We start from the raw sequence: 25,305 nt of genomic DNA, 5'->3' as shown, positions 1-25,305 counted from the left end.
CTCCAGCCCAGCAATCACAAAAAACAGTCATGGAAACACAGCTTTGCTGAATAGCTGGTTTTCTAGCTCCCAATTGTGCACAGCATGTGAAATCCGTGCGAGTCTCAAGAGGGCACGCTCTGATTCCTCCTGCTCGCTGTGCCTGTAGCAACCTCTGAAGGGAGTTTTAAAATGAAGCGTTTGCGATAAGCCCTGCTGCGCTCCCTGAGCGCTGAAATAGCTCTTCTACGGGGCAGTGCTGATGACTGTGTGTTTTGGACTACGTGACAACATTCCTTTAATGCCAAAGCGGAGACTATCTGCGAGATTCGTCTCCTCGGGTTGACTGCAGTAACCCAGCTAGACCTCGCCCTCCGAACCATCATTTTTGGGTTGAGTTTCAAATGCTGGATGAGGCGGTGTCGGCTGCTTTGCAGCATGGGCAGCGCGCTCGCAGAGGGCTGCACTTCTCTGCATAAAACACGTGGTGACAACGAAGCTGAGATAAGCACGTTATCTTTCAGAGCAGCCCTCCGGTAACCCCACGAGGGCTGGGGGCTCAAGAACTGACATAGGATACAAAGTTCTGAATTTTTTAATAGTTTGCCCAACACGCTTGGAGAGAATAGACTATAAATAATCCATCGCAATAGTGTGAAGATCTTTGTGGTTAAAAAACAACGTCAGTAACTCTCAAACCAACAACTTCCATGCAGTGAAAAAATGCTTTCTGCATAGCAAAATAATGGTACCCAGGTGGAAAGGGCAATAACCGCCTGCAAAGAATCCAGATTTGGTCTGCACATTTTCATTCCGCAATGAGAGCAAAGGTCCTACCCAGAATAATAAGCAACTGTCTGTCCAGTTAGAGGAAGGGATTAAAAACAGGCCATCTAAAAGTGACCGTCCGTACTTCCCTGGTACTGACATTTGGTTTCAATCTGTCCTCAGCAGACAAATTCTCTGCTCAGTCTCCGCAGTCTGTCAGCCAGTAACCAGTCTCAGGCAGGAGAAGAGAAGCAGGCTCAGCTATCCCCAAGCAGCTACATATTTGTCATTGCACTAGAGAATGAGATGCTCTTGCTGGGAAATCAGCGCCGGTCTGTTCATAGCAACAAATAGTCAGCACAGACATCTGAGAAACTGCTGTCTGGGAGGAAGAAAACACAGACGCGTATTATGGAAGAAAGGTAGCTGAACGAGGAGGCTGTTCAGACAGCCCAGGAGAGAGGAGCGTGAACACGTTTCACCCTTGAGCACAAGGTCCCCCGTCCGGGCATTGCTTGCTTGGCACCTCCTGCATGCCCCGGGAGCGCTTGCCATGAAGTCCAGGTCCCACGGAGGCAGAGCCCAGCATCCTCGGCGGCCCAGTGATGCCCTCTGGTACAACCCTTCAACGAGACCGGTACGGAGGCCCCTTGGGCAAGGCTGGCACAAGGTCTTTATGAACCACGAAAACAAGGCAGAATGAGATGGAAAAGCCTGAGTGTCAGTGCTCTAGAGGAGGCGGTGTAGGTTTGTCAAACGTGTAAAGCGATATGAGTTCCTGGGGTTTTTTTCGGCTTAAAAAACAGGAAAATTAATGTGAAACAAAACTTTCCCTTCAGAGTCCGTTTGTATCTATTGCTGTCACAGATGCTGGGGTAGAGGATCGAGAGGTTGTTGCCGAAGTCTTCTCGAGGGCTGGGCTCGGTACCCCGTCGATGGCCTTGGCGGCGGCTGCTGCAGATCGCCCAGCGGGCAGAGCCAGCGGCTTGGTCTGGCTGTGCAGGCCTTGGCCGCAGATTCGGTGGTGCCTCTCCCAGTCCTTGTGCTGGCAGAAAGAGCCGCAGTACCGGGCGATGTTGCAGCCGCTGCACGTCTCGCTGGCCTTGCGACCGCAGTTCCAGCAGCTCTGAAAGACGGAAGACGCCGCACGTTAAAATGTGTTTAGTTTCACCAGCTGTAGGATGGCGCTCACTCAGCAGCTGGGGAGGGGATCGTTCCTCTCGCCTTTGGCCCCAAATTAGTCATGTTAAAATGACCAGTCTATGAATTCCTGCTATTTCACAGCCTTTGCCAAGGCACTGACCCTACTTCTCTGCTCTGCCCAAAACTGCCTGCCAAACTGCACTGGTCACATCCTCTCCACTAGATCCACCCAAAGGCATACAGGAAACAGCAGGCAAGGACTAAAAACCACACTGCAGATGCTGCTCCTCAGCCTTTTTATTTCCTGTTTTAAGCAGCTCTATTTTGGTATCGCTCCCAGCCAAGTGCTCTCCGCGGGGATTACACCACGCTGCACAGGCACCATTTGCTTCGCACCCTGCTTAGCTGCACAAGAGGTTGGAACAGGCTAATTTGGAAAAGCAAAAGCTCATTTGAAAGCCTCCCGGCCAGCTGGAACCGCTGCCAGAGCGTGGGCTTCAATCTGGAAGGCGAGCAAAGCCTCTCCGGACTCCAGGAGACGTGTCAGCTGGTGGGCTGACAGCGTGCCACGGCTTCGCTACGAGCGCGAGGGCAGGAGGCCAAAGCCGGGAGCCGTGGCTGCAGCTGGTCCGCGGAGGGGCGCGGGAGGATTAGCTTTCCTGCAGCCGGACTCGTGCGTTAGCAAGTGCATACTGGGAGAGCGAGTTCAGCTGCGGAAAAGCGGCCTCCGCCAGGGTCCGCGTGCCTCTCCCTGATCCTGCCCAACGGGGCGCGTTTCGCCGGCCCCCGCTTCTGCGAGCGCAAGCAAAGCGGCCTCGCGCGAGGCGGCCCGCAGCGCCCAGCCCTCTTGCGGGGACGAGCCGCAAGCTCCGCGCTCCCGGGAGCGCTTCCACCCGCCAGCGCTGCGCCGGGAGCCGCTCGCTCCCAGCAGGGATTTACCGGCTTGTAGCGAGCAGCCAAAGCGAGCCGGTCGGGAGCAAAGTGCTCCAGGGCCAGCGTACACCAGAGCCGCCTCTATGTGCCGGGCAAGGCGGGACTCGAAAACAAAAAAGCGCACAGAAGCCTGCAGTGACTCTTGAAAAACTGGGTCACTGCTTTACAGCTGTTGACACTTCTGTCTCAACCAGTGTTTTTAAACCGTGTTTCCAAGATTGCAAGGCATGCCAGGATCCATGACAGCTCTCAATGTGGCTTTTAGAGAGAAACGCCGGTGCCGGAGCGCCGGGGCTGGAGCAGGAGCCCATTCCCAGGGGAAGCGCCGCTGCCCCGAGCTGCCTGGCTCCCGCCACCCCACCGGAGCTGCGCTCGGGGACGGACAGGAGACGAGGAGCAAGACGCTCCTCTGGTATTCCCCTAAAGCACCGTCACTGCTTATCTCATTTCTTCCATGGCTTTCTAAGCAGTTCCTCCCACTCCCATCATGTGTTTACTGACTGCTACATTCTTCCTTTGGTGATTTAATCGGGAAGTAATAAGGTCTATACATACTTTTCTGTCAAAACCTCACATTTACATTGTTCCTGCGACGTGAGAGCGACCCCCACACCAAAGCTGGGCACACCGTACCATCCTACTGTACATAGGGAGCTGGGCTAGCTTTTTCCAGAGCTCCTCCAGTACTGAATCCAGGGCACTCGGACCAGCAGGGGCTATGGAAATCCCATGAGGGGAGGGAGACGGACCTGCTGCCCACACAGTCACAGATGGCATTAGCTTTCCATTCCCATCAGATTTTCGCTTGGGAGAAAAAGAAGCAAAGCCCAAAGCAGGTGTGTGGAGAAATAAAAAAAAACCCTCAAAAACCTAAAAAACCCTACACATGGCTGTGGCATCGTAGCGTGACGGTGCATGGGAGCCACGAGAAGGAATTAACTGAGCAATTCTCCTTGCTCAGCAGAGCTAAGGCTTCCAAAGGTTAATGGAATGAGGTTCCAGTTAAAGAACAGTGAAGATAATTAATAATTGAGGGGTGGAAAGAAATTCTGCAAGACACACCTACTTATCAAGTGTTTCTTGCTATGACAAACTAAAAGTCATCTGTTCTTTTTGAAACATGCAAACATCTCATTAGGTGTTACTAGACTTTGTGTACTGCAGGGACAACGATCCCACACAGAAGTTTCACATTGATCTCTTTGTGGCTGAGGTACTGGCAGACTTTGTGGGACCTGAGCAGCAAGAAAACTGCAACGACTCTTTCTGCAGAGCAGCTAACCACACGTTAACTGGGGCACGTATTTTGCGAGCCAGCAAAGCTACAGTCTCCAAGATGATATTCAGCGTGCTGGCCTGCACAGATACGGGGCATGACACAGACCAGCGAATAATGAGGGGTGTAATTCTAAAGTCACCTGCAGTCCAGCTACTACCCTGCTCTGTTTTAAAGCCCACAAACAGCAATTCCTTTTCTAAACAGACCGGGTACTTCAGAATAGCAGATTTCTGAGAAAAACGGAGAGTTGTGTTCCACTGGCATCAGTTTCTTTTTGGTTTTGCACCTCTCTAAAGCCAAAGAAGCGGCACTGAGTCCAGCTAACTGTGCCCAGGGATGCCTTCCCACAGCTCTTCTGCGTACACAAGGGTGCCTGACAGACATTCTTCTGTCAGGGAAATATTTAGGCTGATTCCCCTGCCAAAGAAATCAAGAGCAAAAGTTGTCTTTAATGGTATTAACAAGTTCTTTTAGTTATTGTTCGGAAAGAGACTTTTAGAAGGAAAAAGGGATATGGGACCTACAGGCTCTGCATGGCTGGCAGGCAGGACCTACAGATATCATGTGTCTTCAAACTCCCTCCTTGGACATTCCCCACTGCTCTCCCACCCTGGTGGCCGTGGCCAGGTCCTGGCACCTTACCTCTGTAGACTCCTCCTGCTCGTTTATCACTAAGAAAGCATCCTCGGTAGCTTGGCGCTTTGCGTCCGCAATGGTCTGCTCCATCCGTGCCCTCTCGGAGGCAATCATCTCAAAGGCCTTCTGCTCAGCCTCTGCCACAGCCTTCTGCACCTCAGACATGGCCTGACGCTTCACCTCGTTCACGGCTTCTTCTGGAAGGAAACAACGGCCTCAGCAGCCGGCCTTCGGAGCACAGTGAGCCTCAGAGAGCCACTGGGCTGGACACGTGGCCAGCAGTTTCTGAGCTCCCAAGACTCTACAGACCTCAGAGCACTTTGATGCAAGAGCAATCCTCAATGGGTTTTGTTGCCCGGTTGAATTACTCCACATCTGTGCTCCAAATGACAGCCGGGTGCCCACGCAGGCTCGCGCGCGCCAGCACCCAGCCCCACGCTCGCTTCCCAAGGTGCGACCCTCCCCGCTTGCACCCGTGCGTGCCTGGTGCCCATGGCACGCAAGCACCTCGCGGGGGCACACAGACTAACAGCCCGCGGGAGATGCAGCCCATTGGAAAACCCAGGCCCAGGCACTGGTAGCTAACCAAGCCAGATGTGCACGTCCTGGGGCTTTGGGCAGCTGGATTTCTCCAGTTTCCGTGGAGCAATCCGCAGCATCTGTGTTTGCCTCAGATGACTTGGTAGAGTCACTTGCCAAGGTTGCTAACAAACACTTACCAGCTTTTTTCCATATCTCTTCAGTGACATAGCCTGTTCCCGACCTGCTGCTGAACTCCCGCAAGGAATCTGTCGGAATAAGGGATACACGGAAAGGTTGGAAAAGCCTCATCCCACCTGCCAGCTTTTGGAGAAACAGCCGCCCGTCAGCACCCTGGGAGGCTGGGGGAAAGCCTAGGCAATATTGCTGCATCCAGTGAAGACGTCAGGGGACAGGGGAGGGTTAACCTGCTAACTCCCAAAGCAAAGCATTCCTACAGTTAAGACCAGTCATCAAACATCTAGATGATAAATGTCAACATTTAATTAGTGCCCTGCATAATTTATTACACAGTATAACCCATTTCCATCTCCTGGTACTTTATAACAACAGGCAATACATATGCCATCAAACATCTGCAATGTCCAGTGACTTTGAACATCAATCTATACTAACAGCAGTTTACATTAAATGCAACACTTTCCATTCCCAGGGCAATTCAAAGACTTGCACTGACGGACAAACTGTACTGCAAGATCTCTTACCGTCGGGGTGTACACGTTCCCAAGCACCCATAAACCTCCCAAGAGCTAACGTGACAGATGGAGACAGTCATGTGAGGATCTCAACACAGAATACAGTTGCACGGGAAAGTTTATTCAGAAACCTAGCACTGTCTTTTATCCCTATCCCTTTTTAATACTTCAAAATTATTTTCTGAAGAGTCAGATGACACTGGCCAAACAAAAACTAAACCAGAGCAAAGGGTAACGGGAGAACAAAAACACTTCATGAAGGTCTTGGGATTCTTCAAGTTTGTAACAGACTGTGGTATACCTGGTATACACCATCTATCAACAGCAACACAGTTTGAAGAATTAGTGAAAACATCAACCAAAATCCCGATTAAAAACAAAACAAAACAAAAAGGTCACCTATAACATCTTGGGACTGTAAGTATATTAGCCGCGATATATACATCTATCAGAAGCTAAAAGCCAGCTGTGATCATCAGGTCCTTAATTTACTACCAGCCACCGTGCGGCCCCCTCCAAGCGCTCTTCCGTTACGGCTGGACCCACGGACACGTTGTTTCGCTCTCCCCTCTGCCGCCCCTCTCCCTGCTCTCAGACTCTGCCTGCTTTTTGCATCCTCTAGGCCTTTTCCCAGTTCTGAAACGGTTTTAAGAGAACCCCTCAAGCCATTTCAGAATCTACTCTTTTTAAATTGAAAATTCATTTACCTCCTTCTGGAAAAACTTTAAAAATCAGTGACAACTTCAGATCTTAAATTTAGAGCTCTGTGATATTCTCAAAGCAAGGCAAAGGCTATTCTAGAAACAGAATGATTTTATTCTTCCTTCCGTTTGCTCACTTGCTGCCATGTCAAAGTTTCAGTGCACACAGTCCAACCTGCTGCTTCTGTGCAGAAGCTGTGGAATGACTGAAATCAAACCCTGAGAATAAATCAGGATTTGAGGCTGCAAACAAGAAACACTGATTAATGAATCTTACTCAAATTCCTTTTCCTTGTGTACTTTTTATTGTTTTCCTAAACAATACTCATTCTCACTGTCTGGGAAGTATCAAAACGTGTTCCACTGCAGCTAAATCTGGCCTTTACCCTAAAACCGATGGTTCTTTCTGACATGCAGGAACATTCACTCTCTTTAGTCAGTATACAAACAACAAGCTGAATATATGTCAAATTGAGATTTTTAGTTTGGACATTTTTATTACTGTTAGAAAACGTTTTCTAACAGTAAACTTTAGAAATCTTTTTCTAACTGTTAGAATACTTTTTCATTCCTGAATGATCAGGATTATTTTTAGCATTTGATCTGTAGCAGACTGTTTTGGATGGAAGTTAGAATTAAATCCAAATGCATAAAATTAGGATTTCAAACTTGTTTTTCAAAGTGAGTCAAAAATCCCTGCATACTAGAGGGGAAAAACAGTCAGTTTCAATAAAGTTAAATTGACTTATGAAACAAAAACAGTATTCATTATTCAAATTATAGGTGGTAGCTCTTATGCTTACGCCATTCTTCAGTATTTCTGGAATCAGTAGATCGCACCATTTATATCCTTTAGACAGAGTGGAAGGGGAAGAGGGATGAAACCAACAACATTTGTTGCTTTTTCACCTCCCCACTGGTTTCTCAGCTTTGAATGAACTGATCCTTGAGCTGAGCTTGCTGACTCAGCTGACCTGAGGACGATACTCTCTTGGCACCTGCAGAAAAAGCTGCTGCTGCCAAAAGGTGCTTTTGCACTTCAGCAAACGCTGGTGCCAGAAGCTTACCAAGGAACTTCCACCAGCTCAATGATCGGATTCAAAGCTTTGAAAACAGTTATGCACTGCTTGAGCACTTCATTTATATCGTAATTTGAATATATCACAGTCATTTTATACCTAGTATAGCTTTGTCGTAACTAGACGTCTACTTTAAAGGGTTCACTTCTCATGAAAAAGTGTCTATTGCCCAGCCCGTCTGTAAACTCCGACTCCTTGTACTGCTACCACCGAAACTGGTGGAAATGGGGAGCGCCTGAGGCAACCAGGAGGCAGCGCGGCACGCTCCCGCGCACCCGGCATGCTCCCGCGCTTACCGCTGCTGATGGAGTCGGAGCTGCTGGGGCTGTGCTGCCTGGAGATGAGCTCGCTCCCTGCCTTCCTCGTCTCCGCGGTCTCGCTGCACCGCCTCTTCCAGTAGTTGAGCTCCTCGCGGTCGGCCTCCTGGCAGCGCCGCAGAACCGCCATGGAGCGCCTGGTTTTCTCCACCATCTCCATGATGCAGTTCAGTGCCTGCGGGGAAGGACACGTTCTCAGTCTTGGTTAAGCTGCCTGCTCACACGGTCGTCTCCTGAATTTCTTGTGGGAGGTACCACAGGGACTGCCCCGGTAAGATAAAATACAAGGTCGTCTCACAGTAACAGCGCCTGTGCATGATATTTTGGACAAAGCGGTATTCAAGCAGGTATTGCAGTGCCGCCCCTGTGACTGTTGTTTGGATCAGCGCTCCGGAGACGCGCAGGGAGCCCTGCTATAGCCACAGTGCACAATCCCACCCCTCCATCAGGGCCGTCGGAAAGCTCATGAAGGGGTGGAAAAGATACTTGGAGGAGAAGCACAGAAAAGTTCCTATACAAAGGAACAACAAGGCTTCAAAAACTGGTACAAAAGCCCCAACAAGGGTTGGCTGTGGCCCCCCATGGCTGTGGGGACATCTTCTCATGATTGCCACACACAGAGGTGTCAGCAGGTGCACGTCTGTTCCTAAAACCAGAAGGTGAGTATATTATAGGAGCCTCTGTCTCTGACCTAGAGGAAATGGGCCAAGTACCAGCTCTCCATAGCCACATCCCGGCTCACAATACTCAGCTGCAGGGCTTCTACTCCACACACACCTCTGTGAAACATCAGCTTTAGAGCATAAGCAAGTGTAGCATCTCTCTGCGTTTGTGATCCAAATTCAAATTTCAACCCCTTCTCTTTAGGGGAAACATTCAAGTGAAGTGCTCGGACCAGCAGCTTTGCTGCGAGGGAAAAAACAGACTCCCCAGAAAGCCTGCCAGAAATACCAAATCTCATTGTGGGCACCTAGTTGAGACCAACAAAAGGTTTGCTCCCCAGGAAAAAAGCGTTAAAACAAAATAATGGTGGGTTTCCTTATCCTGTAACCTCTATATACTTGTTGCACATAGCGTATCGGTGTGCTTAGTCCAGACTGGTTTTGGCTTCCACTGACCAAGGGCAGAGGGAAAACACCAGGAAAGTGTTACCGCTCTTTTCTGTCCTCCCCACCACACACCTTCTCACACCACTGTTCATCTACAAGCCACCTGGAAAGCCTGGATGTATTATCAGCAACAACAAAAACACGAACTGGAGCAGGTGGAGCACTAGGCTGTTGTGTCCCACAGAGCTTTCCACACCACTAGCCTTTCCTTACGTGATCAAGATGCTTCCACTCATCAGCCCACTCTCTCTCCGTTAAGCGGTGGTCCACCAGCTCATCCTGGTATCCTCCATTCAAACCTGTTACAAACCACAACCAGAACAGCGATTAGACAGACCAAGTACTCTCAGTGTTGGAGAGGGAACGTGGCCCTGAAACATTAAAAAGATCTGTATCTCTAAGCACGGGTAGCTGAGGTTTTAAAACATGTCTCAGGGAGGTGGCTCTCTAAGACCATGTTCCATGCTGGTGTTTTTATCCTTGTTTATGTCACTGACTCTCTGAACAGCAGGACTGGGGGCTGCCTGACATCCCATGCAGCTCCAGTGGAGTGGTCACTGTTTGAAAGGCAATCTGGGCCTGTGCATGTTCTCAGATGTGCTTCGGTGCAGCCGCGGGTCTGGATCTGATCTGCCTGGGGAGGCCAGGTCCCTCATTAGAAATCCACAGTGACTCCAAACTTGTGATTCAGGCTGCCCCGCTGGAAACACGGGGTTCACCCCTCATGCACACCCCCACCTGTGCTGGGGAGAAGGAGAGGGAGTCAAACTGCAGTCTCCCCAGGCCCCACACAACTCCTTGTTCACTTACTCTGAAGAGTTAACCTCTATTTTCCCAGCCTTCATTCTGCCTGCTGGACTGGCCACGCTCAACTCAAACCCCAGGTCCTTTCTCCTCATTCTTGGTGGCTCCAGCTTGCACACACAATACTGCCTCCTGTTCAATTTTCCCATTTTTAAGCTCTCACTGTCAACTGTTCCGTCCAAATTCATTGCAGAAACTCTTGCCTTTCTGCCTAAAATTACACAGCTTTAGGGGCGAGCAGACGAGCACAGGACATCAGGGTGAATCAGGGACACAGTCTGCTAGCTCAACGATCGGATTTCACAGAGCCTACAAATAAACCTTTACAGGCCTTCTTACCAAGACCGCTATGCCGGTCGCGAATGTCCCTGTGCTCCAACATCTTGCTGGGGTCTCGGTACAGATGGGAAGTTGCGATATCTTCCAAGGTGTAGTGCTGGAGGGGCGGTGGGGTGGGGTGGAACTGCCCCGCGGGGTTCATGAGGGGCATGGTCAGGGCAGGACTGTGCCGGGGAGCCGGGCTGATGGTGCACACTCTCTTGGCTGGAGGCTCTGTCGGGAGCGGCTCTCTCTCAAAGCTGTTTTCTTCTCTTCTGCAACCAAACCGACAGACAGACGTACTCGTTAGCACCGCACGAGCATACTCAGAAATGGAAAGATACAGATTTCGAAACAGGAGAGCGTGGGCAGCGGTGATTTTACTGGGGGGGAAAAAGCAGGAAGCTAAAATGCACTCAGCTTGAGAACAAATCCAAGAAATGACCCTGCCAAAAAAAAACCCAACTCCAAAACGCTCAAGTGTTGATATTAACCTTTCTGAGCATGACCAAATTAAAATCTCACAGTTTTTATAAATTTGAAGCATATTCTACATAATTATGTAACACCTTCTACCTGGAATAAAAATAGTGAAAATGAAAATGAACCCCATCCTCCTTAGCCCTCACTCTGCGTCACCCCTCAGCCTAGGGAGGCAGACAGTGAAATTTCTGGAGAACTGCTGAGCTTTCCAATTTAGGCATTTTAGACCTTCTGAACAAGTCACCCTGGGATAGGATCTGCCTGAAAGCCCTCAAAGAGGATCCCAGGCTGAATTCACAGTGCAGGAGTACTGTGAGGAGGAATTAGAGACACAGATAACCAGCAGAATCTTATTAACAGTCAGAATAGTTGTTACGAGTGATAAAATCCCGTGGTTGAGCACTGGACATTGTTTAAGGTTTTGTTTCGATTCTACTGCTGTCAAAAGTCATGATTTTAAAAACTTGGCAGAGCGGCAAAAGCTCTATTTACCTGTCTGGACTGTGCCTCTTCCCATTTCCATTCACCTCAATGAGCAGCTCCGAGGAGTCAGCCGGGGACGTGGTGTTTGTGTTGAGCAGGATGTGCTCGTGCTGTGCCAGGTACTGGGACGGCGTCTGCTTGGCAGCCCGGGCGCAGTGCAGCAGCTCCCTCTGGAGCAGAGGGAGGTTGGCCTGGAAAACAAATCACCGCACATTGTGAGTCTGGTCTAGGCAGGCTGCAGACAGGCAATTCCACCTGCTTGCAGAAGATCTGATCCATCCCCATGGTCCCTCGGAGCAATGCCCAGAGCCTGTGGGCTCCTCTCAATCGTCTCGCTGCTCCTGATCTCTGCACTCGTCAGGTTTACCCATGTTGTCTAAAGGGCTGAAGTGGGTGCACACAGAAACAAAGTTTCATGGGAAGCTCTCAGTGCTTCCAGCATTTAACGTAGTCTGTAAATCAACGCTTCAAATACTTTAGACCTGAACATTTGAAAATAAGACTATAGGACGAGAAACTGCAGAATGGAGGTTGGTTGGTCTCATTTATCCCTAACGTGCAGGTGAACATACGTGGGACCCATTACAATGTTAGCTTTCTGTGAGCCAGTTACCCATGGTGATCACTATGGTCTGGGCAGTCTGTCTTGGACTTTAACAGAATTGTTCTGATGCTTGAAACGAGAGCTTTCCCATCAGTGACATGCTGCCAAGCAGCACAGACGAACACATGAAGTGTTAGCAAGACCCATCCGCTCACTGTCACCTTCAGAAAGGGGATCACAAACGGCCGGAGGGGGAAGTTCGTCGCCTCTTGCAGCTTGCAGTGAAATTCCTCAATTGTCACCGTTGAGTTCTGAGAAAAGAAATTAAGACACAAAATGACAATTTGCTCTTATTTTAGACACTTGGGAAGCGGCTCAAAATCAACAGAACTGGAAGAGAGACTGCATCTGCCATTACAGGACTGACAACGTGTGCATTGGATCCTGTCTACTGCAGCCAAAAGGCTGGGGCCAGTCGAGCAGAAAGAGCCAGTGCAGGTCGTGCTGCACTAGGCGAGGGTGCAGGCAGCCGGCAGCCAGGTGCTGCCTGTGCCCAGCACTCTGCCGGAGCCAGGCTGCAAAGCCCTGCCCGGGAGGCAGCAGCGCCCAGCCAGCACCGCCAGCATCTCCAGCCAGGTGGCCAGGGGAAGGCTGCCGAGCAGGTGGACAGCAATTCCAGCCGGTCGCTGCAGCTGCCCGAGGAGCCCAAGCCCGAGTGCTTTCTCCGGGTGCAGGTCCCTGGGCCACCTGCGCCTCCCCGCTCCCAGGCCATTCGTCTCAGCTTCCCCACGAGTCCCCTCCTCTCCTTTTTCCTCCCACTCAGCTCATTTAGTCCAACCTATCCACCATCCAAGAAGTCACTTACTGCCAGCCTGCTGCTCCCTGCCTTGGCATGGTCTTCCCCTGGCCCCACCTTGTATCCCCCTCGGCTATTCAGGCTGCATGCTCTCTGGGACGAGCAGCACTTGCTGTACTGCGTGGACAGCGTTTGGCCCTGCAGCAATAATCTCAATCGGTGATGAGACCGACAGCCGGAGGAACCCAAATGGCTTATAATTTCCTTTCTCAAAGGCTAAACTGGGATACTACCCTACACCCAAGCAAACACATTCGCCATCCTACTTAAGTGGCAGCTTTTTGCATTTAGTGCAAAAGCACTGTGAAAGCCCCACAGGTTGTGGACAAACCCATAATTGCTCTGCCTACATCAGCCCTGGGAGCAGAACGACTCCAGTGTGCCTGTAGTCTGGCTACAAGCGCCCCGTGCCGAGGCAGAAAGCCAGCCTGCCAGGAGGCAGAGTCAGCTCAGGAGCTGCGCTGGGCGACGACCAGCTCGCAGCTGGGCAGGCTGCACAGTGCTGTGTGCTGTTGGGTCTCCACGAGGCTGGGCTTGCACAGGACCACCATTTATTTAACATTTTAAAAACTGGTTTGAAACAGCACTTGCATAGCATTTCTGCTAGTCAGTTTGTACACCTGCAAGTACTAAATATAGTTCTGCAGCAAGACCCTGTTCATTTGGTTTTGCAAGGACATTTTTAGCCGGATTTTATCTGCTGTCCATAGATGCAAAAGAACATGTACTATTTGCACATGCATGCACATCATCAATCCCAGCTCTTGCAAATCCCAAGGATAGGAATGGGGAAGAAGGGCAGCAGATGCACAAAAATGTTATTTACCAAGCCCTTTCCTGCAATTGCACCTTCAGACTGTCACAAACATTAATACGGCTGGACAAAAGCTTGCACAACCATCAATCCCTTTCTTAGTGCAGGCAAATATGCAAACACACAAAGCAGCAGATTATCACAAGTCAAGGCCTGCTGCTGCAGTAGGAGACTTCCTATCTTCTGCAGACCTTGGCCAGAGTTAAGTTTGCTTTGCTCGTGGGCCGGTGTTAAGATAGGCAGGAGCAGCCCATGAAGAGGAAACTCTCCCCCCATTAAACTCTCCCTCCCATGTTCACCACTGCATATTGCAAATTAAACATTTCAAGTGTCATGATGTTCTCTACACACTGAAGACTGAACTGAACTTCTTTTGAAAGGGAATATTCACAGACGCTACCCCCACACGGCGTTTCCAGAAGACCCTAAGTTCAACGTCAACCAGTTGTCCCACAGAAAGACATGCTTTCAACACCTCCGCCATTCACCCAGGAACTACAGGAAGTAGGATGGTGGTGTGTATATGAAAGGTCCACCACGTAGGTATAATTAGACTTTTTCAAAACGGTGCACCAACCCTCCACCTGCAGTCCTAGAGGTCCTCTGAGGGAGGGAAGCACCATCAGCTTTCCAGAGAGAGCCCCCGGCAGGGGCACGATCAAGTTCCTGACTCTGCACCGCTGCTTATTCCATTACGCCACGCTGCTGTCCTGAAGTCAGGACAGTGTTTATGAAATGGTGTGTGGCACTGGCATTTCTTCATATGGAAGCACATCGGAGTTAAATCAATCAGCTGTCAGGGTCAGGAAATCATAAATCCTGCCTGCCCCACACTCACAGGGCACAAGGATGAAAACACTTTCCTAGCACAAAATTACAGGCTCCTCTGAATTGCATGAAAGTTTCATTTACAAGACGAAACCAAGAAGCCCAGCCTAGTCCATGCCTTCCAGTAAGGAGGGGGAAAACACCAGACCTGTAGCCCTTATAGCAAAGCTTAGTCCAAATCCTTCTACACTTCCTTAAGTGCAGCTGCACCTGGGCTCATATCAAAGCAATGCAAATGGACAAGCAAACAGTTTTCTGGAACGCACTGAAGACAAGAAAAAAAGCCAGCGAGCTTACCAGAAGTGTAAACATTACAGCAAGTCTTGCTTAGCCAATAATTCTGCGTATAAAGACACAAACACACAACATTGTGTAACACAGGCACACGCTGGCTGCCAGGACCCCACCAGCTTTTGCAAACGCAAGGCCTTGCAGGCCTTTCTGAGGCTTAGCTGCCCTCGCCGGGTCGCACTCACCACTAATGCCAGAACGAGGGTCCGGACCTTCTCCCCGATCTCTGGAGAGATGTCATTGCCAAACTGCTGCAGGGTTGTGAGGAAGCGCTTCAGCTTGCTGAGCTGCCGGGCGCCGCAAGTGGCTGGGAGCTGCTGGTTGGTGAGCGAGGAGGAGGAGGACGAGGCAGGACCATTGCTAAACCGCTGAGGTGGAGACGGAGCCCCGTTCAGCGTTGGGGGGGAATGGTTGATGCCGTTGGGCACTGCAAATCAGAGACGAGCCAAAAGCATTAGTGAGCACCGCTGCGGGAGGTGGCCATGTCCCTGTGGCCTGGTTTTTAACAGTATTCTGTTTTTGCGAAGTCTTAGGAGAGAATGCACCATGCACCACGCAGGGATCTGGTCTGGTGCGAGATACCACACAGGTACACACAGTGCGTGCATGCGGGGTGGGCCACCCAAGAGCGCTGTGGGGACACCTAAATCTATGCTAGCTCCCAGGGCAGGAATTAGAAAACTGGCCCCGACCAGGGCAGAGCCTGCAGGACTTGCAGAAGATGCAGGAGTACACCCGCCTCGGGACTCTTCAGTGGCACCGACACGTACCTCCTCCTTAGCCTGTTTCCTTAGCGTCCCGGGGATGCTCTGCAGCCCTGAGCACACAGCTACCGCTCACCCCACGAAGGTGTCTGCTCCAGGTTTCCTCAGCAGGATCCCTGTTCTGATTGAGGGATAGACCCCCAAGTGCTCGACTCCCTAAAAAAGCTCATGGGCGATTTACGACACTTTTCCAGACACTCTCCATTCTAGCTTCGTTCCAAGGGATATTAAATAATGACAAAGAATTAGGTTCAGAAGAACATACCAAACACACACCTCGATTTTTACTTAGGGCAGCTCAGGACACAGGGTTAAGCTGCATAAAGCTCACGCTGTGGCAGTCCAAGTCGTGTTGCCTCCAGCCTGAAGACTTAAATGCACTTTAGCTCAAAGTTTGCAGCCTCTAGCAAGAATTACCGAGCAGTGATTTCCTGTGTTAGGCAGAAAATGAGACCAGGCAATCCAACAGTCCCTTCTAGTCTCATAATTTACAACAAATCCACGGTGCTCACTACAGCCTGGGTCCTGCTAACAGATCGGGGAGCCCCAGTGCCTCCACCTCCTCCCCGAGGAGGGCTGGCACCACCAGAGCTCACAGGCATGAACGCCCGGGTGGCACGCTCCGCTGCGGTGCCAGGGCCACGTTACCACCCAGGGGATTTACAGCAAGCCAGTTTTGCAAACACAGTTGGTTTTCCAGCCTGGTCCCATCTGCAGCTTTGCCTCCTTTAAGCAGAAAGTATGTTGAAAGCAGCTACGTTATGGAAGTTTGGGAACTCCACAAGGGGATTGAATAAATTGTTGACATCGCCATACTGCAGTTGTGCAATCTAAAGCCTTGTCTGGGAAATTTTTAAAAGCAGCTGTGCACTTGAGGCCCAAACTTGATATAAATACAAATTTTAGAGGTGAAAAGTACATGCTCATAAATATAGGTTTAGCTGATCCACTGGTTTATCCTTAAGAGCCCAATCCCAAACCCCTGGTGAATGCAAGTGCTAGAGACAAGGCCACAAGCAGCTTGAGGCTATAAAACTGTTGTAAGCATCTGTGCTCAGAGGAGAACCGCCGAAGCGGTCCCGAGAGCCGCCGCCGCCCCTCGCGCCCCGGCGCGCAGATGGGGCAGGGAAGGCGCGCGGAGCTCTGCACGGAGCGGCGGCTCGCCAGAGGTGCCAGAACGCCAGCTGCAGCTTAATGAGGATTGCACAAAATCCTCGGATCTCGCAAAGAACACCGCCGGTGAGAGCTTTTCAGAGAAAAAGGCAGGAGGCGCTTGAACAGTTAAACCGCCCTGGGGCTCTCCGAGGTCTGAGGTTATGCAGGCTCACACACCTGGACCTGCCGTGGGGCGCGCGGGAGTAACCTGACACGATTACCCAGAGTCAGTTACAGATCCCAGGGAAAGATAATGGTAAAGAGACCATCAAAGCCGCTCATGCTAACCAAGAGGGGACCGGCTTTTTCCGGGGCATGACAAGGATAAGTCCTTTCATAAATGGAGAGATAAAGAAATGAAGGTAAACTCTTGCTTTAAATTGAGAGGATGGAGCAGCAAGGTCCACATGAGCTCGTGCCTTTCATTATGGATCAGGACAACTTGGAAAGGTCTTGTCCACACCGCCTCCTCCAAACCAGTGAAGAAACAGAGACGCGCTGCAGAGCTGAAGTGTAGGATTAGCTATACATGGAGTCCTGGCCAATATTGAGCAAAAGCAAACACAGAGCTAATTTCAAAGGTGAGGATTCTGATGGTTATTCATAACCAGCACTTATTTCATGATAAAAATGTTATAAATCCCAGAGAAAGATGCCCAGAGAAGCTTCTCACAGATAGGAGAGGACCGCATGGCTCTCTGCCCTCTGAAGGCCTTGACCAAGGCACCTCACCCCGCTCTCTATTTTGCTTCCTCTTCCTCTTTCACACGAAAGACCAGAGAGTGGGAACGCTATTTATACCCAGCGAGAACCAGGGGCTGCGCCCATCCCACCTTCCGGCAGGACGTGGGAAGGAAAAGGCTCGCGGAGATAGAGCGAGCGACCGCCGCGGGAAGCCGCAAGGGCGGATGCACTCGGATGGTGCAGGAGAAGTCAAGAGAGTGGGCTCAAGCCCGGGTGGCCGTTAGGTAGCAGCAGCCCACGTTACCAGTGGTCGTGTTTCTAGACTTACCCCGTGCAACCCACCTGCAAGTCGCTTTACTGCAGAGCGACCGACAGTCGCCTGCAAGGCCTTACAGGGACCTGTATTTCCAGGTGAGAAAACCAGGATGAAGCAGGACATTTGAAACGTAAGAAGCAAGAATAAACTTCACCACAGGTTGCATTTCACATTTCTCTTGTAAAGAGGCAATTAAGTGAACTGGAATCAGTAGGTTCAAGCTACTTGGACTTTAATAGCGTGTCAAACAACCTTTTTGGGAAAATTAATTTCTGTCACTTTGCTAATGGCCTTTTCTGCCTCAGCAAAAAGAGAGCTATTAAAAAACCCTCAGTGTATAAAGCTGGGGACAATGTGTCTGGTGGGATAACCCAGTGATTAGTGTTACTGCCAGCATCACTCGATACATTAGTGAATGTCCTGAAAGAGACTGAACTGCAAATCTATGAAACTCACTGCCAATATTAAACTGTGAGGTATCACAGACACCATTTTGGATAATAAAGCAACACAGAAGTAGCTAGAGGCACAGCAAGTATGGGGGGAAAAAAGTGAGGAGAGACTGAAAAATATGTATCTACCACTTCCGGGGGTAAGATAATTCCATACCTAACTATTAAGTAAAACAGGGCAGCTTTGCTCCTGAAAAATGCTCTGTAAAGATGATGCCTTATATGTTGGCTAAAGGAGAAAAAAAAGACTGGATTCCTTCTAGGCTTTGGGAAAGAGGCTACGGCCATGGAAAGTCCCCATGCATGGAGGTGACCTCTGAGGAACATCCTACAAGAACAAGCAAGCGGCTCACAAGTGAGGCCCGATTTATGGCTGGGCAAGGATGAACTGCAGCTTAGTAGGAAGGACTATGCAGCAAAGATGGAGAAAACAAAATTTGGATGGACAGCAAGGAACACCCAGATGGGAAATCAAAAAAGAAGAAAAAACTTGCTCTTCTCAGTTTCAGAAGTGCTGTCTACAAAGCGAGATACAGCAGCATGGGCATTAATTCCTCCAAAGATGCAGTGAAAAGCCCAGCCCTTGGCTTGTTAGAAGCAAACCTGATAAAAGACTGCAATTTCTTAAGGAGTTCCTTCCAGAAATCAAGGCGGCACCTGCAAGGAGAGGGCCTCGAGGCAGCTCTGGCAGCCTGGGCTGCAGCTGGGAGTCACCAGGAAGGGGGTGGTGGGAAGATTACAGACCTCTTTAGATGTCCTGCATAAGGGCCAAAAGCAAGAAACCCCCAGTCCTCACTGCCTTGCTTCTCTATGGGATTACTAACACGTGCCATGCTGCCTGCGGGCCCAGGCAAACAGCTGAAACGCGGCTTTTACAAGCGTCGGAGAACCCCAGAAAAGCGGTTTCCCCCTCCAGCGGCCTTACGTGCTGTCGGAGTGAAGGACACGGGCCGCGGGCCGCCGGGGTTCACGGGGGGCAGCGGCGGCATGCTGGGCGGGGACGACCTGGACTGTATCTTCACCTCCACCGGCGAGCCGGGCATCACTGGCACCCTCTTCTCACCAGCAACTGCACCAAGAGAAGAAGATGGAAACGTTAGTGACAGGCACCGCATGGCATGTCCCCGCTGAGCACACGAGCCACGGCTGCGGATCAGAGCGGGTGGCCACACATGCCGGTGCACAGCGGGTATCCCGAGACCCTGGTGGACCAGTCTGGGACGCGGATGCTCAGCAGTCAGTTCTCTTGGCCACATCTCGCCTGAAGACGTTTCCCCAAGGGTTTTTTTGCTTTGCCTCCCTCCCTTAAACGCCCACAGCAAGCCCCAGGCATTCCCCCACGCGCCGTATGAGCGCGCACGGGTGGCCCCGGAGAGAGGTGCCGGGTCTTCGCCCCCAACCAGCACAGCCACGAGCCAACAGCTCTCCGACCAGCTTTCCATGTTTGCTTCTCAAAAAAAGGCACAAACCAAACATTCCTGCACCTTCGCATCTTGGTGAAAACCTGAGGCCAGGGAAACCAAAAAGGAGCAGCAGCTTAACCTCCCCTACGCTTCGCCTTTCTTTCACTGCCAGGGGACACGTCCCGGCGAGAGGACGGGTCCCCGCGCAGCCGCCCACCACTGTATATTCGCTCGGCGCCCCCAGACAGCTTCTCTGCAGGACATGCCAGCTCGGAGCCGCTCGTGCGTGGCGACGGGGTCTTTGGGTGAGCGCTGGCCCGCGCTCGGCCAGCCGGGCGCGCGGGGAGCGCTGGCTGCAGCTGCCGGGGTCAGCGAGCCGCCGAAACGGTCCGACCGCTGCAAAAGCAAGGCGGGATAAGGCGCCTCTCCCGCATGGAGTCCCTGGTGTCTAACAAAGCGCTGGCTCGCATTGCAACTTCTTTTTCCGTTGGAGCCGCTGAGGCTCTCTTCTCCGTACACGGGCGACCGCGGCGGCTCCTCAGCTCAGCCGAAAGAGGTAGTTACGCTGCCAGCTCGAGCGCGGCTGAAATCAGCCACCACGCTTAGAAGTTATCCACGAGAGGAAATGAGAGAGAAACAGGAAGGATGCGATAACATGAGCCTCATTTTTCAAGACAGCTCAGGAGAAAAGCTCAGCTCCTGACGGCGCAGACACAGCCGAAGCATCCGCGGAGCGCGGCCGCCTCGCAGAGCCGACGCAACTGCCCTCGCGGCAAGCCGGGAGCGGCGACGCTCGCTGGCGCTCCGCCGATGCCGCCGGCGCCCGGCTCGTCCGCGGCGCGGCGGCCTCGAACGAGCGGCGCAAGACAGCACGATGCGGGTCCTCCCTCCGGCGACCCGCCAGCCACGCTCGGCTCCTGCAGCCGGTGCCCGTCTCATCCGATCGGCTCCCTAACGCGTGGCGACTCCGCTCCAGCGGGCCCCTCGCAGCAACGCTGACGGGTTTGCAGGGCGCCCGCCTGCGCCCCGGCTCGGGGGGCGGCGAGGAAGCGACCGACAGCCGTCCCTCGCTCCTCGCTCCTCGCGGCGGCGTGCGGGAGCCCCGCGGAGCCTCGCGCCGGCCTGCCTGCTTCCCAGCGAGGAGCCGAGGCCCCGGGGCAGCCGGCGCGAGCTGGAGCTCAGCACCGCACAGAAGCAAAAGCTTCCTAAAGTCAGTGCAAGACTTTCGATTTGTTTCTAGCTAAAGAAAAAAAAAAAAAAGGTGAAACTCCTACAGCTTCTTCAATGCTTAAAGCCAGTAAGAGGGGTTTTGAGCGAAGCATTAGCAAACTCCTACTTGCACCGTCCTCATTCCCGGCGGGGACCGAAGCAGCGGCAAGAGCCTGGCTGAACTTCGGGACCGATCATGTAGAGACTCCAGTGACGGTTCCTCCCACGCGCATGGCCCTCGCATCTGCTGCTGACGGCTAATGCTTTGAAAGACGCCGTTAGAAAAATTAACAAAGAAAAGTCACTGTCCTGAGCTGAAACTGGAATAGCCGGCTCCTGTAACTAAATATAGGCCAGGCCTCTTTAGACTGCTGAGGGAGGGTAGCAGAACAAGAGGACGCTATAGACTGTAATCTCCTATTGGTACCGTGGAGGTAAATATATCCCACAGAATACTGCTATTTTTATAAATACCCCTCAGCTGTAAGGAATTCAGCTTTCAAGTCCTGGCAAATCTATTAAATGATATATTCCCATAAAGAAGAGAAGCACTGAATGAAAAGTTTTTTCACAGAAATGCAATCACAGAAGCTGCTACTTTGCAAATCCCGACAACAAAGATGCTGGTTTTGAAAGCGCAAAAGATGCGAGCTGGCACCCGAGCCCTGCGCGCACAGCACTTGGCATTCGCGCCCGTGGCCTGGAATCTGCTGTGCAAGGCGCAAGCACCTGTTTTTCCACCAGGCACCATGCAATAGCTGGCTCATTTATTTTCCTTATGGCAAGTCATCAGCAAAGCCAGCAAGGTAACAAATTAATTTCGTACTCCTAATTTTTTGTTTTGTTTTGTTTTGTTTACAGGACTATGGACACACACCGTGGAAGGGGAAGCAGAGACAAATATATGAAAACCCATGTTCCCCAATAAGCAAGAAACTCCTGCCATTTCTGTGCTGCTGGCATTACTGGAGTCAGAGTTGGGGACTGCAATCACTATAAAACCTGAATTTCCAGGTTGGCAGCAAGTTTGTATCTTCGTTTATTTAAGCCTGTTTTCAGAAAAAGAACTTTCTAAGCTTTGCTTTCACAAACAAAGTGGGGAGATAGCCAAAGCCCTGGGAAACTGCTATTAATATTATAATATAATGTATTACTATATTCATATAACATTGCAAGCTACTATTCACATGCATTTGGTCCAGCATTCATATTTGACACTGATATGGTTCTCCCTGTCGCATTCACACATGCATATGACATTCATATGAAAATGAATATATTCATGCCTGAATATGGCATTCATGCACGTATGTACGTCACCACTGCAGCAGGTAAGCTTGCTGGGAAGAACAGGAGGAAATAAGCCTCCATCTTTCCGCCATCTCTGCATAAATGCAGCAGAACAGTCAGAGAACAAGGTCTGCATGTGAAGTTAAGAGCATTTCTACCACGAAGCGCCTGGTTTGAGTTCACTCATCCAGTGAGGGAAGAGAAACACTGCTACACGACCCAAATTTTTCAATCAAAACAGTACTAATTGCAACTATCCACCACTCACTGCCAGCTGCTTGAAAGCTATCAAGGGATGGAAACATGTTTGCTCAGAATGTATGAATAATTGCAGAACAGCGAGCTAAGACATGAGAACCACGATCTGTTTGCACACAATCCATGAACAGAGAAGTGAAATGTGGTTAGTGCCATTCTCTGCAAACTCCTTGCCCACCTCTATGCCTTCCCGGCTGAATGTTTGCCAAGGAGACCACCACATCAAAGTCCTCCCTGCAGCTAACCGTTTCATTTTTCCACCTTCCCCTCCAACCACACACTTCAAACATCAACATATTGCCACCTTCCTGCCTCTCACTTGGTCTGCTTCACCCCCTTCCTATGAAACCCTCTTCCACAGGCATATATGGATAACTTGATATTGCCATGTTGGGGAGAGAAACCAAGCATGAATGAAATCCTTAAGGTTTCTCATCTTTCCTCCTAAAACATTCCTAGGACATATTAAATACAGTGTCAAAGCACCAGCAAAGAAAGCAGAACTCTTTTTGTTAATTTACATGGGGGAAAAAAAAAAGCCACATGGAATTTATTCCCCTAAAATGAAACCAGCTACTGCTCTGCAACTGCATGAGACACCAAAAGCAAATCCCATGAGAAGCCAACACCTTCTCTTCCGGGCTCGCTCTGGCAGACGTACAAGAAGCAAACAGGATTGTTAAATTTAAAAGCTTCCTGTTAATGACCCAAGGCATCTATAAATGCAGATAAAAACCATCTTTCTGCAACTTCTGATTTTTAGCCTAAATGCATCAATTTAATGAGAATCATGTGAGCAAACCAGACTGAGAATGAGGACTTGAGTGAGCCTGGAGTTGACTGTGAGCTAAAAATGAGGTGGAGGTCTCTAGAGAAGCAACGCCATCCCTGTCTCTTTCTTCCGCATTTAACTGTTAGAAATATTTACTGCCTCACCAATGGCAAAGTGTCAGTGCCGCCTCCAGACGCAGAAAGGAGATGCTAAGAAGCTCCTCAAAACGCCTGCAAGTCATACTACCTTATCAGTCAGTTCAAATCATGCCTAAAAGTCAAATGCCACCTTAGCTTTTTGGAGGCAAGAGACATACACGTTCTGGTTACGATGCCTTCACCTCCCTGATCGCCAAGTCCCCCGGGAAGTCTCCAGCAACATGTCCTGGCAGCTCAGCCTCTGCCCGAGCGTCAGTGCAGCCCCAGCACAGGGCACGCGGTCCCGCTAGCTCGGAGCGATGAGCAAATGGCCCCGAAAGCTGCTTCCCAGCTGCCCAGCTCGAGCGAACGTGCGGCTGCTCCCGCAGGGGCGGATGCACCAGCAGGAGCGGTGTGCAGCACAGTCCCTGCTCCACCAGCCGCCGTCCCGCATCCGGCCTTGCAGCAGCACCTCGAAAAAGAGCAACTCTAGCCCACGGCTGTGTACTCCGGACGTCAGCGTAGCACATCTGCCTGAACTGGAAATGCTGATGGGTTTTCCTTCAGAAAGGCTTCCTCCCCAAATCCTCCCCAAACTTCCGCGCTAGCTCCTCGGCCGCCCCGCGCTCCTCGCACCCGCTGTTTGCCACCTCGCGGGCCTCCTGGCCAGAAGTTTCGCCTGACGGAATCTCTCTTAGAAACGTCTACAAATGTCGCGTGGCTATTTTTCAAACGCTGCCTGCAGGACACAGATTGAACATGGTTACAGAGCAACACTTCTGCCATCGAGCTGCCAAACATCAAAACTTTGCAATGACACGTGCCAACTTTGCACCCAGAGGCAGCAAACACTAATCGCGGGAGGAGGACACAGCGAGAGGGCCGTGAGCGTGCCCGTGCGGCTGCCGCTAGGGCAGACGGGAGAGCCCCTTGCATGGATTCGAGGGTGCTGGAGGTTCACAGGGGAAGGTGATTCACTTGGAGTAAAATGAAACCTCATCACAGAGGTGCTGTTTTAGTCTTGGCGTGATGCAAGAATTTCATATTCTCAAAAAACTGATAAAGGCTGAAGACCAGATTTCACAGCGATTGCAGTTACAGATTTCAGATGCCACAAAGCTGCTGTCTGGATACAGGACAGCTGTGTACATATATAAGCTTATGCTGCATGCCCTATATATTTGCGTGCCCCATTTAGGGAGCCCAGGTGTACAAGGGGCTGACTGACTGCGTACACCTGAAACGCGACATCCCTCTTTGCATCCAAACCACCTGCCACGAGGCCCTGTTTGTATTCGATTCTCTGTGTTAACTGTTGATGTGTTATATTTCTTTTACTGCTCCAGTTCTTGTCCTAGTATAACAAACTAAAAAGTAGCATCTGTTAAGACTAAGTATAGTTGATAATCTTCCCTTATTGTGAGGAAAATGAGATAAATTACACAAATGGACAGCACGTGAGAATAAAATTCAGGGCTAGGAGTGGTCATCAGAGACATCCGTCTCCTTTGCATCCAACACTGGGGGAACCACATCTCAAGCTTTCCCTCTAGTTGTACGATACAGAGGGGGACATTTTACAGTTGGCAGTTTAAATAGTCATTCCAGACCGATTTTATTATATTTATTTTCTTTAAAGAAGCCTTCCCACTATGGTGTTTAATAATAAAGGAGTGTTGCTATGATAGGTAACCTCTGAAGAATGGCTAACATCTATTCTCGTTGTAAACTGTATAAAGAAGTCCGCTTTATTAATCTCTTCACGCTTCTGGGTTTGAAAAAAAGTTAATAGCACTCCCTGACTTGAAACCTTTTTTCACTTGTTTCTCAAATGCACTAGAAATTAAACTAATATTTAAATGCCTTCAGCAATCGAGGAATAAACTAAGTAACGAAGAGAAATAAAAACACTGCACGATGGAAACTGGATGCTCCCTTCCCTAATAAAGCACAAGAAGGAACCTGAAGACAGAGCCGTGAGATAACCCAAGGTGGCAGAGAGACTCCAACCGTCTCTCCTCCATTTGCTTCCCCTAGTTCAAAATGTAGTTCAAACAGATGGCAGAATAATATGAGGATGCGAGTTTTGTATTTATTAACAAAACGTGGATCACAAATCTGTTTCCTGGCCCTGCTGTGCCCCAGCTTGGGAAGAGCTTGGCGCGGTGCCACGCGGGAGGCCGGCACCATCCTGGAGCTCACCGGCAGCAAGCGCAGGGGTTTCCAGAGGTGCCAGGATGCTGCCGTGGGAAGCCAGGCCCTGGG

General features: G+C 50.6%; 1 protein-coding gene across 6 annotated transcripts in view; it reads right to left on the bottom strand.

The window, feature by feature from the left end:
* Positions 1–558: 558 nt before the first annotated feature.
* The window catches only part of CBFA2T2 (CBFA2/RUNX1 translocation partner 2), a 45,088-nt gene continuing 20,341 nt past the window's right edge, over positions 559–25,305 (bottom strand). For 4 of the 6 annotated variants that reach the window (XM_026091685.1, XM_026091683.1, XM_026091686.1 and 1 more), the window contains 10 exons: positions 18,897–19,040; positions 14,786–15,027; positions 12,033–12,122; positions 11,277–11,458; positions 10,323–10,576; positions 9,393–9,478; positions 8,050–8,245; positions 5,458–5,526; positions 4,745–4,935; positions 559–1,873 (listed from right to left, as the gene is read on the bottom strand). In XM_026091685.1, coding sequence (XP_025947470.1) covers positions 1,583–1,873; positions 4,745–4,935; positions 5,458–5,526; positions 8,050–8,245; positions 9,393–9,478; positions 10,323–10,576; positions 11,277–11,458; positions 12,033–12,122; positions 14,786–15,027; positions 18,897–19,014 — 1,719 coding nt within the window. In that variant the 5' untranslated portion in view covers positions 19,015–19,040 and the 3' untranslated portion in view covers positions 559–1,582. Of the gene's footprint in view, positions 1,874–4,744; positions 4,936–5,457; positions 5,527–8,049; positions 8,246–9,392; positions 9,479–10,322; positions 10,577–11,276; positions 11,459–12,032; positions 12,123–14,785; positions 15,028–18,896; positions 19,041–19,455; positions 19,475–25,305 lie in introns of those variants that run through there. The other 2 variants (XM_026091688.1, XM_026091684.1) reach the window with 2 other exon arrangements.

Source organism: Apteryx rowi, unplaced genomic scaffold (assembly GCF_003343035.1).
Source record: "Apteryx rowi isolate R43461 unplaced genomic scaffold, aptRow1 scaffold_916, whole genome shotgun sequence".
NCBI lineage: Eukaryota > Metazoa > Chordata > Aves > Apterygiformes > Apterygidae > Apteryx > Apteryx rowi.
The sequence above is the reverse complement of the archived record's forward strand: the minus strand, read 5'-3'. Positions and strand labels throughout refer to the sequence as shown.